At 39.6% G+C, this 17990-nt stretch overlaps 1 protein-coding gene across 4 annotated transcripts in view; it reads right to left on the bottom strand.

Annotated features, from left to right (window-relative positions):
* The window catches only part of AP3B1 (adaptor related protein complex 3 subunit beta 1), a 157994-nt gene extending 142470 nt beyond the window's left edge, over positions 1–15524 (bottom strand). The window contains exons 1-2 of one of the 4 annotated variants that reach the window (XM_062017754.1): positions 15334–15524; positions 3124–3199 (exon numbers count right to left, since the gene is read on the bottom strand). In XM_062017754.1, the coding sequence (XP_061873738.1) occupies positions 3124–3199; positions 15334–15464 (207 nt within the window). In that variant the 5' untranslated portion in view covers positions 15465–15524. Of the gene's footprint in view, positions 1–3123; positions 3200–6838; positions 6890–15333 lie in introns of those variants that run through there. The other 3 variants (XM_062017755.1, XM_062017752.1, XM_062017753.1) reach the window with 3 other exon arrangements.
* Positions 15525–17990: the final 2466 nt, after the last annotated feature.

Genomic DNA, 17990 nt, shown 5'->3' with positions numbered 1-17990 from the left:
AGATCAAAATGAGACTACTTGAAATTACACCATTAAAAGCAATCCTCTGCAAGATTGATTTGTTTTTTGTAATGAATTTCTTCTCCCTAGGACAGAATTCACAAGCCACCTTAAATGAGAAAGAAGCTGCAAAAGGAATCATAAGCAGTATTCTCCTGGTACTGTTCCATCACACCTACATGGATAAATAAAGGTTCAGCCTCTGAAGTCTCCTAAAAGAGTAAGAAAACTATTGGTATGCACAGCTTTTTCCACTATCTAAAATCAGTGAAAATGAGCATTCCAGTGAGAAACACTAAACAATACTCTTGACAACATAGTTCCTTGTTATCTAATAATAAGGCTACAGGAAGCCTTTCATCTGGGAAAACATATCTCATCCCTGAGAACTCTTTAAATGTAAGCACACAAATGGTAACACACACGCATCTCTCCACCCAGCAAGGACACCACCAGCACTCTTGCAAGACCTTATCCTAGTGTGCATGGTCCTGGCCCTGGCCTGTAAAACTTATTGTTTCAGCTTGTTCTGTTAACCATACGTTGGTACCAGATGTCATAAAACAGAGTTTAAAGACAGGATAATAGTGAATACCTTGAAAATATGGAAGAGACCGATAACAGGATCCAGTGAACTCAAACAACTTGCAATCAAGTAGTGGTTGGCGTTAGCAGCTAAAAGGCTGTTTATGCTTTAATGAAAGAAGCAGCAGTCAGGCAAGGAAAACATACCCAAGACACAGAAGATAAGTTGCTGCCATCTGGGAAAGTAGTGCTCTTCCAGCATTGCGCTAAGAACAAGGACAAAAACCACGGACTGGGAACTTGCAAAAGTACAAAAATCTGGAATTGGGAAATGGGGTAGCAGAAGAAAGAATGTGCTCAATTCAGTTCTACCTTCCCTTCCTGACAAGCTCTGGCATCTGATCACTTAAGGCCAAGACCAAGGATCACAGGTATCAGTGCCAGCTACACGTCTCCAGCTTCATGGCATCATATACTTCTAGGAAATTAAAGAAACAGGACTGCTTTGAATATGTAGCAGCAGGAGATCTAATGAGCAGATTTGCTCATTGTGCGCTCATCTATGATGAGAGCATTGTTTGGGGGGGGGGGGGGGGGGGAAATCTATCTAGTAAAACCTTAGTTTAAAATTTAAAGCTGACCAGATTTAATAGTTTCTAATTCTCCCTTACACATGCATACACATATTCAGCGGTATCAGTTTCCAAATATAAATAAAGATCAGGCAACTCCAAGGAAGCAAAGGCAACTCTCACTGTCAGGCAACTCCAAGGAAGCAAAGGCAACTCTCACTGTCAGGCAACTCCAAGGAAGCAAAGGCAACTCTCACTGTCATGCCCATAATAATAGCCACAAAAATGGTATTTTCTGATGGAAGCAGAATAATATTACTACAGATGCCATACTCTCTTTGGGTCTCTCTTTGGGTTAAACCCAAAGATGTTAGAGATGAACCGAGAAGCCTTTCACCAAAAAAGAATAATGTGACAAAACAGTAGCTGTTCTAATAGGTAACTGATGTCACTAACAGGATTAGGATCAAAAACAAAAGTAAATACAACCAGCCTGACTAAAATGTTCATCACTAGAGGAAAAAACAGGATAAATCACTAGCTCTAGAGGAAATAACACCATTGCATGAAACAATCTGTACCTATTCACTTTAGTACATGTTTGGATAGGGTTAACCCAAGAAAAGAACCTAAAAATAAAGTACATCCAGAGGAGACTAAAGAAGAATGAGAAAAAGCAAATGTAGAAGTCCTTCCCAAAAAAGGACATGGACACCGAACAGCTTTCCATAGAAGATTCTTCTAGTACTCTCAAGAAGAAACAAAGAGCCTTTATCCACTCTATGATGTTTAGTTCGTAGGGTTTAAACATACAGTAGTGTTAATTATTATTTAATCACCTCTATGGGTATGTAGTTCACCTGGAATACAAGGCCAAATATGTAAGCAACAATGTCAAGTAAAAAAAAACAAACCTTACATGATCTAAGAAAGTAAAAATAGTAAATACAATTCAGAATCACAGAATCATTTAGGTTTGAAAAGGTCTTTGAGACCATCAAGTTTCAATTGTTAAACTAACACTGCTATGTCCACCACTAAATCACGTCCTTAAGCACTGGATCTACATGTTTTTGACATACCTCCATGGATGGCAAGTCCGCCTCGCTCAATATCACCTTTGGTGATTTTTTTCTCCTCATATCCAGTGTAAATTTTCCATCGTGCAACTTGACACTATTTCCCCTTGTCCTACCACGTGTTACTTATGAGAAGACACTAACCCCCACCTCACTACAGCCCCCTTTCAGGTAGTTGTAGAGAGTGATCATGTCTCCTCTTAGCCTCCTCTTCTCCAGATTAAACAGCCCCTGCTCAGCCACTCATCATCAGACCCTTCTCCAGCTTTGTTGCCAGTCTCTGGACATGCTCTAGCACCTCAATGTCCTTCCTGTAGTGAAAGGCTCAAAACTGAACACGGTATCCAAGGTGTGGCCTCACCAATGCTAAGTACAGGAGGACAATCACCTCCTTGGTCCTGCTGGTCACACAATTTCTGATACAAGCCAGGAAGTCATTGGCCTTCTTATCCACCTGAGCACACTGCTGGCTCATGTTCAGGCGGCTGTTGATTAACACCCCCAGGTTCTTTTCCTTTAGGCAATTTTCCAGCCAGTCTTCTCCAAGCCTGAAGTATTCCCTGGGCTTGTTGTGACCCAGTACTTAGTCTTGATGAATCTAAAAATTGTTATTATTTTTAGTTTGTCACTTCACTCCTGCAAATTTTGTTTCTTTTCTGCTGAATTAAGATGGCAATTCAAGCTCATCTGAAGGAATAGTTTTTAAGATCTTACCTCCCTATTTAGTTGTTTACACGAATATTGATATTTGAAAAGTGTATGACTGCATGTATTTTGACATAGCAATTTCTACATAAAATTTCAAACTAAGGACTTCACAGTGGCTTTTAAACACTTAACTTCATACACAATCTCTAAAGCAAAACCAGTATCCACATCCAACAAATAAAAATATTACTTAAAAAAGATACCTTAACAAATAAGAATAATTATGAAAAACCACATACCCCAACAATTCTTTTCATAGCATCCAGCTTTGCAGAATCTTTACTGCTTTCCAACATTTGCTTTAGGTCTTCATTTCTACGGTAAAAACATAGAAAAACATCCATTAGAAAAAGCAAAAAATAAAATCAGAATGCCATTTTTATATTATTGCATCAATTCTGCAACTTAGGGTGAAGCACAGCTCCTTGTTGCCTACATTTAAATTGTATTTGTTAACATGATAGCCTAGTATAATGAAATCTTCAGTAAAATAATCTGATAGATTCCAACAATCATGCAAACCCATGCAACTTTAATCTGCTGTTAGCCATGTCTTGGCTGGAAGGTTGAAAGCCTGAAGCAAGGGAAGAGCTCACCAATGATTTACTCTTCCCTTTTCTCCTCTCTGAAGGCCAGATACAATAGGCTGAGGTTGACACATGTTAAAATATAACATCAGTTTACGGTAAATCACTGAAAAGCCCTATAGCTTCAGTATGGTCTGAATTTCAATGAGAATGAAGCATACAACCTTATGTTTTCATTTGTCTTTCTGGATTGGAAATTGCTATGTCCTGTCCTTGAGATCAAAAGTCTCAGATCTACACCTATTCTACAAGACATAAAATTAACATAGCCCGATGATTAGATATACACAGCATCCAAAAACTTTTTAGAGCTGAAGAAATTCTCACATGAAAATATTAAGCCAATAGTCTCATTAGCCACCGCTTATAAGAAGCCTCTCCCTGCTTAGTTTTTAAATGCAAAGAGACTACAGTCTAACAACATGCATAGACTCTCAAATTCATTAAAAAGATTCTTGGAAGAAATAGCCTTTTGTAATGCCTGGATAGTTGAAGTATTAGACAATATGAAGCAAACAATAGCTCAAGAAGAGATACCTGCAACATACCAAAGAACTCCAAAAACTTTTCAAGTTTACAAACCTAGTCAGCTTTAACATAATCAAAGGCAACATAGAAATTCTGTGTTGTGGGTTGACCTTGGACAGGTGCCCACTAAGCTGCTCTATCATTTCTCTCCTCATCAGGATAAAGAAAAAAGACAGAAAAAAAACCCAAACTTGTCGGTCACGATAAAGGTAGTTTAATAAAGCAAAAGCAAAGGCCACAAGTGGAAGCAAAAGAAAACAGAAGTTTATTCTCTACTTCCTATCAGAAAGGGCGATCCAGCTACTTCCCAGAAAGCAGGGCTTCAGTACACATAGCAGTTGCTCCAGAAGACAAAATGTTTTAGTAACAAATGCCCTCCCTCCTCCTCCTTTCTCTTAGCTTTTATTGCTGAGTAGATGTCACATGGTATTGAATATCCCTTTGGTCAATTTGGATCAGCTGTCCTGGATGCGTCCCTTCCCAAGATCCTGCCCACCTCACAGCCTACTGGTGAGAGGGGCCTGCTGGAGAGATACCCTCAATGCTGTGCAAGTGCTGTTCAGCAGTACCCAAATCACTGGTGTGTTACCAACAAACACCCTTCTAGCTACCAATGCAAAGCACAGCACTATGAGGGCTGCTATGGGGAGCATTAACTCCAACTCAGCCAGACCTGACACACCCCGACAGGATTTCAAAAGTGAATGCAAAATCCAGGTATATTCTGATTTATCGCTGCTCTCAGAATTTCAGATGGGAAGAAAAGAGGTTTACGCAGAAGCCAGAATTAGATGCAAGACAAAGCATTGCCATCAACTTCATAAATCTTTAAATAGTATTTTTCCTCCTTGCAAGACATGGAGTCACTCTAACACTGAAGATCTTACTTGTATTTTCAGATCCAGTACTTATCTATTCTGTGCCTGTCTATGAGAAATCCACATGGCCCACACAACTTCAGTATAAATTTACAAAATTAAGAACCACAACTAGACCTGGAAAAAATCCAAACAAGTTTTCCTAATAAGTCAGAAGAAAAACCACACAAAATTCAGGGTGTAGATACCTACATGCAACTTTCAACTTAAGTTTTAACAGCTTTTTCAAAAAAAAATGTTTCATTTATTAAATACTGGAGCAACCCAATACAGAGAGCCTGTTATAAATATTTGCTTCATTTGACATTTTAATACTTGTGTATTATCTTGAAAAAAGTGGAAGCATTCAATTTCAACAGCTGCTTCAGCACCATTTCCCAAATATCCCTAGGAACTCCTTATTTTGCCTGCATCACATTTGAAGCTTTTCAGCATTTTTAGTTACTTTGCTTCAGTCCCTTAAATTTTTGCAGTTTTGCATACTCTTGAGATCAGTTTAATATGTCTACAGTTGTCCAGCTTCTCCACGGCAAGTGGTAACATACAATGTACCATCTTCTTGGAACACTACCTCAAGTTGAGAGATCTATTAAAAGGAACTTATGCTGTGATTTCACAGACTGTATCCTATTGCCCACTCCCAACTACCTGGGATAAAGGGATACCTTCCATAATATCAAGCTCGGCTTTTCTGATTTTACTTCAAGCATGCTTATGTTCACCTCCATATCCTCATACTTATTACAGCCACTCCGGATTTCCCCCTCAGCTCTATATCCTTATTTTTTATATCAGAAATCAAATACTTGTTGGTTTAGGGTTGTGTCTAAAATGCCTTTAACAATTTGCCTTTTTTAACCTTTTAATCTCCCTGTGTAGTTCCAATTATGATTAACTCAGCTTGATTTAACTTTTGAAAGCTCTCTTTATTCCAAACATGCTTGGCCACAGAAATTATTTCGCTGACCATTCTTGTCCACCTGTTCCTCATCAGATACCGAGTCTCAGCTCTTTTACATCAGCTTGAAATACTTTGCCTGAGACTTTGCTGGAGTTTGGTACAGAATTTTCAGAGACTTCTAATTCCTTCTCCTTAAGTCTTAATCATTACCTTTTAAGCTGTGCTTGTGAAAGAATCTATACAACACAGCTATAGCATAAGATTGGATTCTACTTAGAAACTTGTTTCTAGTTCTATGCTCCTACTTCCAGTTTCCTATGGCTATTGCACAAAATCATGCGCAAATTGAGACGGAGAGATCAGTAACAGCTAAAGCAGAGGATAATATTACTAAATTGTGATCACATGGTTTCTATATAATTAGTAAGGAGGATACTTCAATTCCTTGGTACAAACAACAAAGCAACTACTTTTGGGAAAAAAAAACAACAAACCAGTATCTGCCTTAAGAATCAAGAAGTGTTGCATCAATAAGGTGGTGGTATGGTAACTGCTTAAGGTTCAAATCTAGGAAGACATTTGCCTAACAAAAAAATTTCCAAAAAGGTTAGCATGAAAAAAAAGGTCAACAATTTTGCAAGAAAGTATAAAACGTGGAAATAATTTGAAACCTGAGGATTAAGTAGCAAAAACAGAGGAAATCACACAGAATAAGACTCAGGTATATACTGACAACTTACCACCCAGAAGCTGGGAAAGATAAAAGCAGACAATAATAACAGAATGAACATGACTTAGCAGAGTAATAAATACAAAGTTAAAAGGCAAAAAACAAGTTTTAGACATGAAGATAGAAGAAAGAAGTACTGAGTGGCAAAATGTACTTCTAACGGCTTTGATAAGAAAAAGATCATCTGGGAGAAAAAAAACCAAAACTAGAAAAAAGCACTGAAAGTTCATGATGAATCCATTTGGAAACTCACTGCTAAGTAAACGGATGTATTTTTAAAATCTTTTCTAATGGATTATAATCTAGGATTACCAAGCATTAGATACTTACAGAGTTAAACATTGCTCCACATGTTCCCATGGATCAGCAGCAGCAAATCTTTTCTCTTCTACAGTTAAATATGGTTTCAGTGTAACCTCAAACTTCTGCCCTTTAAAAGCAGATTTAAGAGTGCAAGACACCTCAAGCATTTTACCCAGCATCGTAGAATCTTGTTCCATTGTTTTAAGTACAATATTTAAAAATAACAAAAAAATCCAACAAACTACCAAACAACAAACCACATACAGAAAACAAACCCCTAAAAACCCCCAAAACTGACGGCACTAAACCAAACTTGCCTGTTGAGACTGAGGTGTACTCAGAAAATCTTATTAAGTAACAGGATACCCACTCCCTTGCTGTTTTAACTTCTAGAAACAAATATCCTACACAGATTTCAAAGGTCATTTCCCTCCAAAAACAACTCTTATCACCAGCCTCAATGAACAAAGGGGAAAACAAATGCATTTCAGTCTTTCATTGAATAGTCTATTGTATAGCACAAAAATATTTACATCTTCTGAGCACTGAGAAGATTCAAGGGAATTTCAGTCTTTAAGTAAAATACCTGAAAACAGAAAGCATAAATGTAGACATCACACTGCTGTACATATTTCTATACTCATTAGTTATTCTGAAGTGAAAGTTCTTCAGCACACAATGTTAGACAAGTAATTTCTTTGTCACTTACATCCACCTGCAAGGAGCTCAGGAAAATGCAAGCAATCTTCCAGATGCATCAATACAGACTCTCCCCAATAAGACTCGGGAAAGTAATTCTAACCTTAACAGTTAGGTACGTATTACAGTAGCACTGTATTACAGACAACTAAAATACAGGCTTTATTACCTCAGCAGCAAAATCATGTTTTAAAGAAGCCCAATCTGGGAGTTTTTGAATAATACAGACCTATATGAAGCATGCAATGGTCCTAACAACAGTAGGTGCAAAAAACCCACAACTTTGTAAAAGTACATTGTCTGTAAGCACATTTTGCCTAAGAAGACATGAAAGGACTTTCTCAGTGTAAGACAGAAATAACACAATTACTTCAACATGTCTGCCCACTGCCATATCTACAATGAAATGTACCCGAGTTTCCAAGTTGTTGTTTAGTGTCTTAACTTCTATATAATACAGTGTCACTGTGCTAAGAAGTTGATGGTTGAAATTGGTATGGATTCTAATGAGAAATATTATATCCATATACAGCATGAACAGGCTATGAAATGCAATCTCTGTTATTTGCATAGCATGCACCGAAAGAAGTGATGAGCCAGCTAGTAAAATATTAAGGAATCGGTACTCAGGTGCTTTTGCAACATTTACCACCACAGGCTTGTACTCCTCAATATGAGAATTTAAAGCGAAAGGAGTGTAAATTAGAAATGCGGATTTATCAGCTAACTTTCTCTCCTAGTAAACATCACATTTGACACATCTACAATGACACAACATGATGGACACCACAACACGCATCCAGACTAACACATTCTCTTTAAATCACTGGTCAAATGATAAGTGGAGGAAGACAATTCATAACTTCCTACATTTTCATATTTTATGACTGTAGTCTTAAAAACAGATACTACTTGCTTCATATACCTTTGCATCATTTCTGGGTATGACAGAAGGTACACGATGAGACCTATGACAGGCGTACAGGTTTGGATTAATCTTATAGATGTTACTATAAGAAAGTAAAAAGCATTAGTTCATATTTTTCTAGTTCTCATTCTCTTTCATGCTCCATTTCCCCAACATCAAAAACCCAAACCAAAACAAAACCAAACCTAACAAAAATCTCACTGCGATGTCTCAAAATAACAAGGAAAAAAAAATATAAAAAATGCCTAGAGCTTGACAGTCAAGATAGTGTACTGCCAAATGATTTTAAGAGCCTGGAGTCTTACGCCAGAAAAGATTCTGACATTTTCTCTTAATGCTGATTAGAACAAACAGCAACGAAAAAAACAACTCTGAATATACTCTGCTCTTGTAAGTACACACTTGCTCAGAATATGGTTAAGATTTCAGATTCCGTTGAACATCATTAACTACTTTTACAGGAAACACAACAGGGTAGGCACAACTGTACGTTACTGAGATTTAAACGAGCTATGTCAGTGATAAACCTAGGCCTCTCTCTGTTACACTGTCTTCTCATAGGAGCTATTGCATATCATTAATCACACTAAAATACTAATCCATGATCTGTGGCATATCATTGGCCACTGCCCCTACGTATCCTGAAGAACCTTTAAGAGAACACTCCCCTCTAACAGGACAAACATTTATTATATCTCCTCCTCTTTTTAGCAACACCATAAAAATGAAGCTCACAAACTGTCAGCATTTGCAATGTGCTCAGTGTTGAAAGAAGTCACCCACTAACCGTAAGACTTTCATTGTAAAAAGCAGGAGTATCAAAACTCCAACTGAACTCCAGCTGGCAATGCAACAGCATTTATTTAGTGATAAAATCTTCACTCCTAGAAGTTTATCAGCCTACTGTTTTTTAAAATACAAATTTAACTATGGTTCCCTATGCCATCTGTATGCCCCAAAACCTGGTGACAGTTTTAATCACCCATAAGAAAAGTAACTACAAATAAATGAACTCCTTGCGAGACAGAGGTGCTACATATACAAGTACAGCACTGTGTTACTGCAAGATAAGATATAGGAAATGGCAAACAAATTCACCACAGAGGAGGAAGCAAGTTTCAACAGTTCTGATACTATGGAAGCATCTGGTATAGAAGAAGAACAAAAATTACAGAGCTTTAATAATGCATTTCTTAAGTTTTCCATCCACTGCATACTTCCATTTTCACAATATCACTCCATTGTTCTTGCATTCAAAATCTTTAGGACACCTTAGCCTCAATGACACCGTTTTAACCAGGGCATACAACAGTTTGTTTTTTCCTAAAGACAGGAAAATGTTTCAATGCAAAGCTCAAAATACTGTGAACAGGTTTGAAGCAGAAAATCCACACTGACAGAACAGTTCAGTCTTTGGTCTTGTCACCTCAGTAGCAATGAAGCCCTATGGGAGGTCCTGTGACTTTCTCAAAATGAATTTTTAAAAAAAAAAATGTTACGCTTTACTGCACTGCAAAATAAATTGGCTTATTCTAGCTCCAGGTACAGTGTAAACTTTGAGTAAGTTTGAATTTAACACTTAAAAAGAAACTGTAAATTTATTTCAGAGCTGTATAATACAGAAACTAAACCAGCAGCTGCAATCTGAGTTCATTCAGCTGTTGATTTTGGGGGTCTTCCTCTAGCACAGAATTAAGAAGTCGTGAGTTTCACTGTTTCATTCTATACCACAAACTGTTTGCATGACACCTTGTGGTTTTATTCAGTATTACCATCCTCATCCATTGTAACACACTTCATATTTATTGCCCATTCATAACACCAACATAGAATTTAACTATTGTTTCAAGGGAGACTCAAATCATTTGGCTAAGAGTATAGCTGTACTGTGGATTAAAAGAAATAATCTATCTCCTTTTCAGCCACTCCTATTTTTTTAATCTAAAAAAATAACTGTACTACCCAACAGGCAGACTGATAGTTTTTAAAAGACAGAAAGCAGAAACATACAGAAAAACAGGAAAACTATACTATCGTGTAAGGTGGACAGCCACAGAGAAGAACAAGACTGACCAGTAACATCATTTAACTCATTTAATGATTACTTTACCACTAGTTTTCTCAAATACCTGTACAGTCTCGCTCTTCTGAGTGAGGAAACATATGCAAAAATGTAAAGTTAAAACTGAATAAAGTATCTTCCCAGTTCCCTGTTGTGAAAACACAGTACTTGAGCAATGTTTGTGCAACTCAGTGCAAGAACACCTGTAAGCTGCTGCTACCACCACCATCAATGTAGATTCAGAACCAACGTATATTTCAAAAGCTCTAACTAGATTGCAGCTTGTACGACAAAGCAATTTGAAACCTTTTCTGGAGAGATCTGTGATTTAATCTAATATTATCTGTTAGAATAGTTAGAGCCTAGTTACATCACCCAGCAACAACAAAAAAGGTAGTCTGAAAGGATAACAACTACAAATCTTGCCAACTCCATTGCATATGACCTCTTTTGACAGTGTTCTGTTTTGACAGTGCCCATGTCTCTGATGCTGCAGGGAAGCTTCTGGGAGAGAAAAGTCTTCCTTGGTGGCAGAGACCAGTCTCCTGAAGGCTGAAAAAGTGGCATTTGAGGCGGTGCTGCCACTGAACTGGTTGTGTCAATTTGGAGCCTGCCTTGAGGCCAATGATTGGAACTTCCAGACATTTATTTGCAGATTACTTTGTAGCATTTGATAGTTGTGAAGGGACTATAAGAGAGTGAGAATAGGATCTCCAGCTTTCCTGAAAATGGTTGGAAGGGGATTCTTTTAACTATACCATCACCACAGAATTGGTGCTGTCACTGTCAAAACCCACAACAGTGTTAATGTATTTACCTGCATGTCCACAATGTTTCAGAAACAGTTGAATAGCATTATAGTGGTGTTCACCACCTAGAAGGATGCCCAAAAAGTCTTTATATACCAGGAGAATGTAAGAAGCAAACTACACAGGGCAGCACAGACAAGGATGGCCTTCAGAAAAGTAGAATTAAGAAAATCTGACATTTCTTGCAAGTGTCCGTCTTACAGCAGTGTTATGTAAATGTATTTTTAATGGCATTCGGGATGGAGATCATGGCAAATGTCTACGGCACAATAAATCTGTAGAAATCAGTGAAGACCTTGAACTATAAAACTTTTCTTTCTGAGGAAATAAAACCTCAAAAAAATTTAATTACTACATTACAGAGAATCACAGCAAATCAACAGTTCATTGCTTGCATCCTTACATGTGCCAAGTGCACAGCAGCAAGAATATATTCACTGTGTCTCACTTCCCACCAGATCTGACTGGCTTCAGCTGGAGAAGCGCTCTGCAATAGCATGTCCATGTTTGTACACTGCCCTTAGTTCCTATCCTGGTCCTGACTATAGGGTTCAGATTTTATCTTGTAAAGTTCATTCAGACCACTCATCTTTGCTAGCCTGTATCCCACCAAAACTGGCATAACACCATATTAGTGGGCATAGCGCCATTACAACAGATGGGGAAAGAAAGTAGTTGTGCCAAGGCACAGCCAGATGCACCAAGTTTGAATATTAGGGCTGGAGTGTCCTCCGAGAATTTCAAACGGCAGTCTACGCACAAGCTTTCTATGACTGGTTGAACAGGACACGCCAAGGCAAAAATCGATCAATCTAAGACTCCAAGAACATCTCTGGCAGCTGCTGAAAGCAAGTTTTTAGATCTGATGAATTTAGAAAAGTCTTCTGCACAGAGAATTGAGAAATGAGTATCTTAATGAAATCACCACCTTCGATCAGCTCTCTGCAAAACAGGCTTGCAAATCTCAGCACAAAAAAATGGGTTTGCAGTGCTGCCGAGTTTTCTGATGAATAGCTCAACAGAATGCATAAGCCAGATCTGCAGGAAAAAAAAAAAAAGTCTAATAAATTACAAATGTATTTTGCTTGGCAGGAATACAGTTTAAAGATGTAAATCACTGAAGTTGAAAACGGATGTTATAAACTTTGCCATCTGCTTCAATACTGTACTTATCATTTGGTGTCTACTGATGTTACTCATGTGGTTCACCTGTAAGTTTTTACATTTGGGTTAGATACATCAGTAGCTACTTTTATTGATGAAATCTATATTAAAATATTAAATGTAGATAAATTGTTTAAAATGCAATTAATGTAGATGAAAATTATCTGTCCACCTGCAATTAACCATAGGCAGCAACAGCTTCACTTTAATGTATGCAATTAATATGGATTCTGTGTTAATAGAAGTTGGAAGGTGGTTAGACTTTTCATCCCTCTATGTAGTTACACAATGTATTGCTGTATAAAAACATACTATTAACTTAGGTGATGTGCATCAAAAAGTATCTTTAGATGTTATTCAGATGACTTTGACAGTCTTCCAAGTAGGCAGTGCATATTTCACAGATACAGTCAATCACTTTGGCTTACTTCCTCTTCATGACAAACAGGAAAAGACAGACAGCATACAGAAAAGAGACTGATTTTTTAAAGAAAATGTTTACAGTCCACCTGCATTGTGATATTTGTACTTTAACTGCATGATATTGTTCAGATGAACTGGCAATAGGCAATTGCAGGCCTCTGGTCAAACTGTTACCACAGCAGCATTCTGGGCTGTGTGTTATACACTTGCCTCTCTGATGAGGAGTACTTCTTGCATCATCAGCAAGTCTAAGGAAGGAACTCTGTCCTCAGCAACAAAAAGTTTGGAACGCACTAAAACATTACAAATATATAGGACATAAACGGACATAAGGATATTTGAGATCATATTCAGGAATGTTGGGTGAAAAGAGAGAGATCAGCACACAAACTCTGAAAAAATCTCAGAGTAATTTTACTTGTACCAGTGGAATACCCCACTGTCCTTACACTTTAATACGCAAGATGCAGAGATACCTTTAACACTTCTCCATACTCCCTGCAGGGAGGGGTCAGGTCTGCCCAGTTTAAGGGACACAAAATCAAACCTAAAAAATACAATGATCTTCATCTGGACTACAGTCCTTGTTCCAAGAAGGCTTCCCCATCAGCTTTAAGGAAAGGAAATTTTGTTTGCGTCTCAGTAACGAAGCTTCGGGCTATTACCAGTGTGAGCTATATGACATACACACTATATGCTTGGTAGAAGACTACAGAATTTTCCAAATGGGAAAAAGTAGCCTGCTTTTCTAACAATAACCACCACTCACAGTCCTTGCTTGATTTGTCAGACTACACAAATTTCATAATCCTCTCTGCACTGGGTCTGTTTCTCAACGATGCAACCCCTACTCAGAGCTTACCCACCCAGGGCTGAATGACAGGTAACTTCCTATTTCAGCGAAAAACTTGTTTGTCATCTAGAAAAGACCACAGACATCAATGCATGCTTTCCTCTTAAACCCTTCTGTTAGAGGATGGATCTTCTTTCCTTTGATGTAGGTGTAGAGCCTGGAGGATCAATTAAATAAGGCATGTATACGTAACACAAATTATTCTGATTCTGTCATGTTGAAGGATATATACATACGTGTGTACAAAACATCTAAGGACCCCAGAGTTATATTTCCCCCAATCATCAGGCAGCCTCAAGAAGAGTTAATCACTGTAGCTTCTGCATCTGATAAACCACCAAGAGCTATACTTCACCTGCAAACCAGTCTGAAGTATAGAGTTAAATGAGTTGGGTAAAGAATTGTGGCCATGACCGAGGCGCTCCCTCTGTGGAAAACAAGTAGCAAAACAATATTTAAGAAATAAAGTGCAAAGAAGCTTCGATGGAAGGGGACAAGAAAAGAAGGGTACAAACAACATACATTAGCTACAACACACAAGTCAGCAAAGGGACATCCATGCTAGAGCAGCAAAAACTTCAACTGAAATGGAATGAAAAAGAAAAGTACTTAAAGAAATAGGAGGGGCAAAGAAATATAACTTTTCTCACGCACTGAGGAGGCCTATCAGCTGCTGTCTCACAGCACTAAGCATCAGACCAACAGCAGCTTCATGTTGTGATTTACTTTGGTGTATCACAAAAATAAACACATCAGTGGAAGTTTCTAGAGTATGGATGTTCTCTTTATGCAGAACAATCGAACTGAATAAGTCATTGACTTTCTAATGCACGAGACCTTAGTTTATGGTGCTTTTTATTGGTTGCTCTTGGAATGGATTTCCAATTTGTTGCAGGATACAATTCCAGGTTAGTAAACCTCTTCAACCTTTCATTTAGACAGGTTTGTGTTTTTTTAAAATCTCAAATTCGCTTTTCCTTTAAGGAGCTCAAGGTCTTCCTGTGCCAGTGCCCTTCTGCTGGTTTTTTTCCCCTCCTCCATTTCCTCTTTCTAACATCTGACCAAGACACAGCACAGTTCACACCCACTTCGAGCTGACCACCTCGTCATGATCAACTATATTTCCAACTACAACTCCCACATCTAAGCATTTCTGTCGTTGTTGTTTAAATGTAAAGAACTTGAAGGGAAATTTAAACTAATGCCAGTGTGGTTAACTACCAAAACAGCGCAAAAACGGCAAGCAGCAAACCAACAAAAAAACTTTACAGACAACCCATTCCTCTATGAACACCCTGAAGCTAAGCAAGCCAGCCAACTTTTCTGCGGAGTCATGCGGTAGTAAAAGCGAGCCACCGAGGCAGCCTTTCCCCACCACCAACTCCCCTGAGCTGCCCCTGCCTAGGAGAAGCCCTGAGGCCGCCCTCCCGCACCCGCGGGCACAGTTCCACCGGCCCAGCACCGCCCTCGCGCCCGCGGAGCCCGCCTCCGCTCATCCGCCCCCAGCTGCAAGCGGGGCCACCGGGCCCTGAGAGACAGCTCCCTCCCCACATTGCCGCCGCCCGGCCCGGCCCGCCCCCTTACTTCTTGGTGTCGCTGCTGAAGAGCCCGAAGGCCACGGGGGCCGACGGTCCCGTGGTGGGCGCCGCCTCCTGCCCCAGGTCGGCCGCTGCCTCTGCCCCTTGCTCGCTGTAGCTGAGCCCGTTACCGGACATTCCGCCACCGCCGCTTACCGCCCGCTCCCACAAACTTACCGGCGCCCGCACCCGAGCCCTCCCCCCGGAAACGGCGAGCACGCGCCAGCGCGGCGGGGCGGGGCGATCACGTGGCAGGGGCGGGCCGGGCCGGGCCGGGGTGTAGCGGGCAGGGGGGGACCTTCGCACTGCTGCCTTTTCTAGCTTCGCTTCTTACCTGCTGCGGTTTCCCTCTCCTCCCGTGCGGCGGCAGTGCAGGCCCCGAGGCCAGGCGAGCGGGCTCCGCGGAGCACAGCTTCTCTCGACGGCCCTCCGGCAGAAGAAGCTGTGGCTCCGCGCGCCCGTCAACGCTCGGCTGCAGGGACCAGGCCGTGACAGGAGCCCGCAGCGATCCCCAGGCTGCTGTGGAGACAAGCTTTCATTCCCAGCCCTCCACTATGCCGCGGGCACGGGCGCTTAAAATACAAAGTGTGGCCTTGAGCATCAGTTTTGTTGCTTCTAGTAATCCTTAGTACAAATTTACCTGTTTCCCAGGATATGTCGGTATCTCGCACTGACCTCTATGCTATTACCATAGCAATGGGGTAGTCTACACTGCAGTGACAGCCGCAGTTTACATACGGGAGGCCATTAAAGGTTACTGAATAGTTTTATGGGGAAAGTGTGTGCTGATTGCTTTCTGCAGTCATCCTTTGCTATGTGCATATTTCTCCCTTCCTCCCAGCATCCAAGGAATAATCTATGTTGATTAAAATGCCCTTCTATCAATCTCCTGACGTGTTAGTGGAGTCCAACCTTTTCATCTGAGCACTGAACTCATTTCCAAAAGGTTACAGTTCACAATCAATACTTTTATCTTGCAGGGGAAAAAAAATAACAAAATCAAAAAATTAGGGGAAAAAATAGGTCATCATTTTTCTGAAGTAGCTTTTTTATTTGCTTGTCTTCTAAAAGCTTGGACATTTCTGATTGAAGCAGAGTCACTATGAAGCAAATAAACTTGACAAAAGGAGTTAACAATATAACATTTATATTAAATGAGTGTGAGGCTGCTGGAGGGGCAATTGTCCTCAATAGTTGCCTTCTATGAATGACAACATTGTGGTTATGGTTTATGAGCTATCACAGCTTTTTTTTTTCCCTTTGTAGCACTGACTCTTGAAAGGCATGGCTTATATAAAAGTCTCCATGCGAATATTCTCAGCCATCACCATTTTATTTGTTGGTTCTATAGGCTTCCATTTTTATCTCACCTTTTACGTTGTTTACAGTAACAGACATCATAGTTTTCTTTCCCTGTAGATTGAAAGTAACTCTTGATACAACAATATGACTTGAGGCACAATCAGACCAAGTAAAATGGCATCCTGCATCCAGAGTTTTAAAGGATCAGAAGCCAGAGAAGACTGCTGGAGAACTGGGTCTGAACAGGCAAAAATGAATGCTTCTTTCTCTCCTAAAAGATCAAGATACTGCTCTGACCTACAGAGAGGTCTGAGAATTCATCTCAGCTGTCCTTAGAAATTCTCTCTGTTTTTCAAACCGTACATTAATTTCAAAATGTAATGGTGAGAGCACTGCAACTTTGGTCACAAATGTGGTTATACATGAAGGTGCCACTGACTTTCATCTTTTCTGTATCGATAGGGCACATACAGGCCTGTATAGTATAGGAAGAGGTAACTTGTACTAGGCAAGTCTGTAGTTTGTCAGGTAGATCTGTTGCAGTTTCTTTTAAGGCTGTGTCATGGTTTAGGCCCAGCCAGCAATGAGATCTGCCCATTCTCTGATGCAAAAGGTTTAAACTGCTTGCTTCTTTGTATGAATCAGTAAAACAAGTACTTACTATTAGCAGGAAGACATACCTGAGGCACAACAAACTTGATTATTTTATTATTGTGTATATCACTTTAAAAGTAGTCTAGGAGGGAGCACTAACAGAAAAAGAGAACAGTAGACTTGTAGACTATTTCAGAGAAATTTGTGGGAGGAAAATACGGGGAAAAGCAGACAAATGGGTTATTGAAGTGGATGACCATGTGACCATGATCTGACAAGATGTGCAGATAGTAACAGTGACACAGAGCTTGGAAAGACCTTGAAATGGAGAACAGAAAGCAAATATATGAAGATTTATTTAACAGTGCTATCAGGAAGGCTAGCTATAAGCTCTTGCTATGAGTTCTGGCTACCTAGTTTTAGCCTGAAATTTGCCACAACTGTACAATGAGTAGCCTTTTCCTGGTTATATTAACTGCTCAAACTCACCATTTGCATATCAAATCTATACCTGTCAAAATTAAGCCAAAAACTACTGAGTTATGAAACACAAATTACTACCAAATCTAAACTCTCCACTTAGATTCATTGATTACAGTATTCTACATGTCAAGATTTTGTGCAGTATAAGAAAAGTAAGAGCCGAGACTTAAGACAGGGAACAAAAACAGCTTTTGCTTCTCAGTTTACCACTCATCACATTTCTTTCTGAAACCAATTCACCTCCATGAGTCATACAATCTTCACAGCTGCTACTTCTGTACTCTG

This window comes from Colius striatus, chromosome Z (assembly GCF_028858725.1).
Source record: "Colius striatus isolate bColStr4 chromosome Z, bColStr4.1.hap1, whole genome shotgun sequence".
In the NCBI taxonomy this organism is placed as follows: domain Eukaryota; kingdom Metazoa; phylum Chordata; class Aves; order Coliiformes; family Coliidae; genus Colius; species Colius striatus.
Note: the sequence above shows the minus strand (reverse complement) of the source record. Positions and strands in the feature narration are given on the sequence as shown.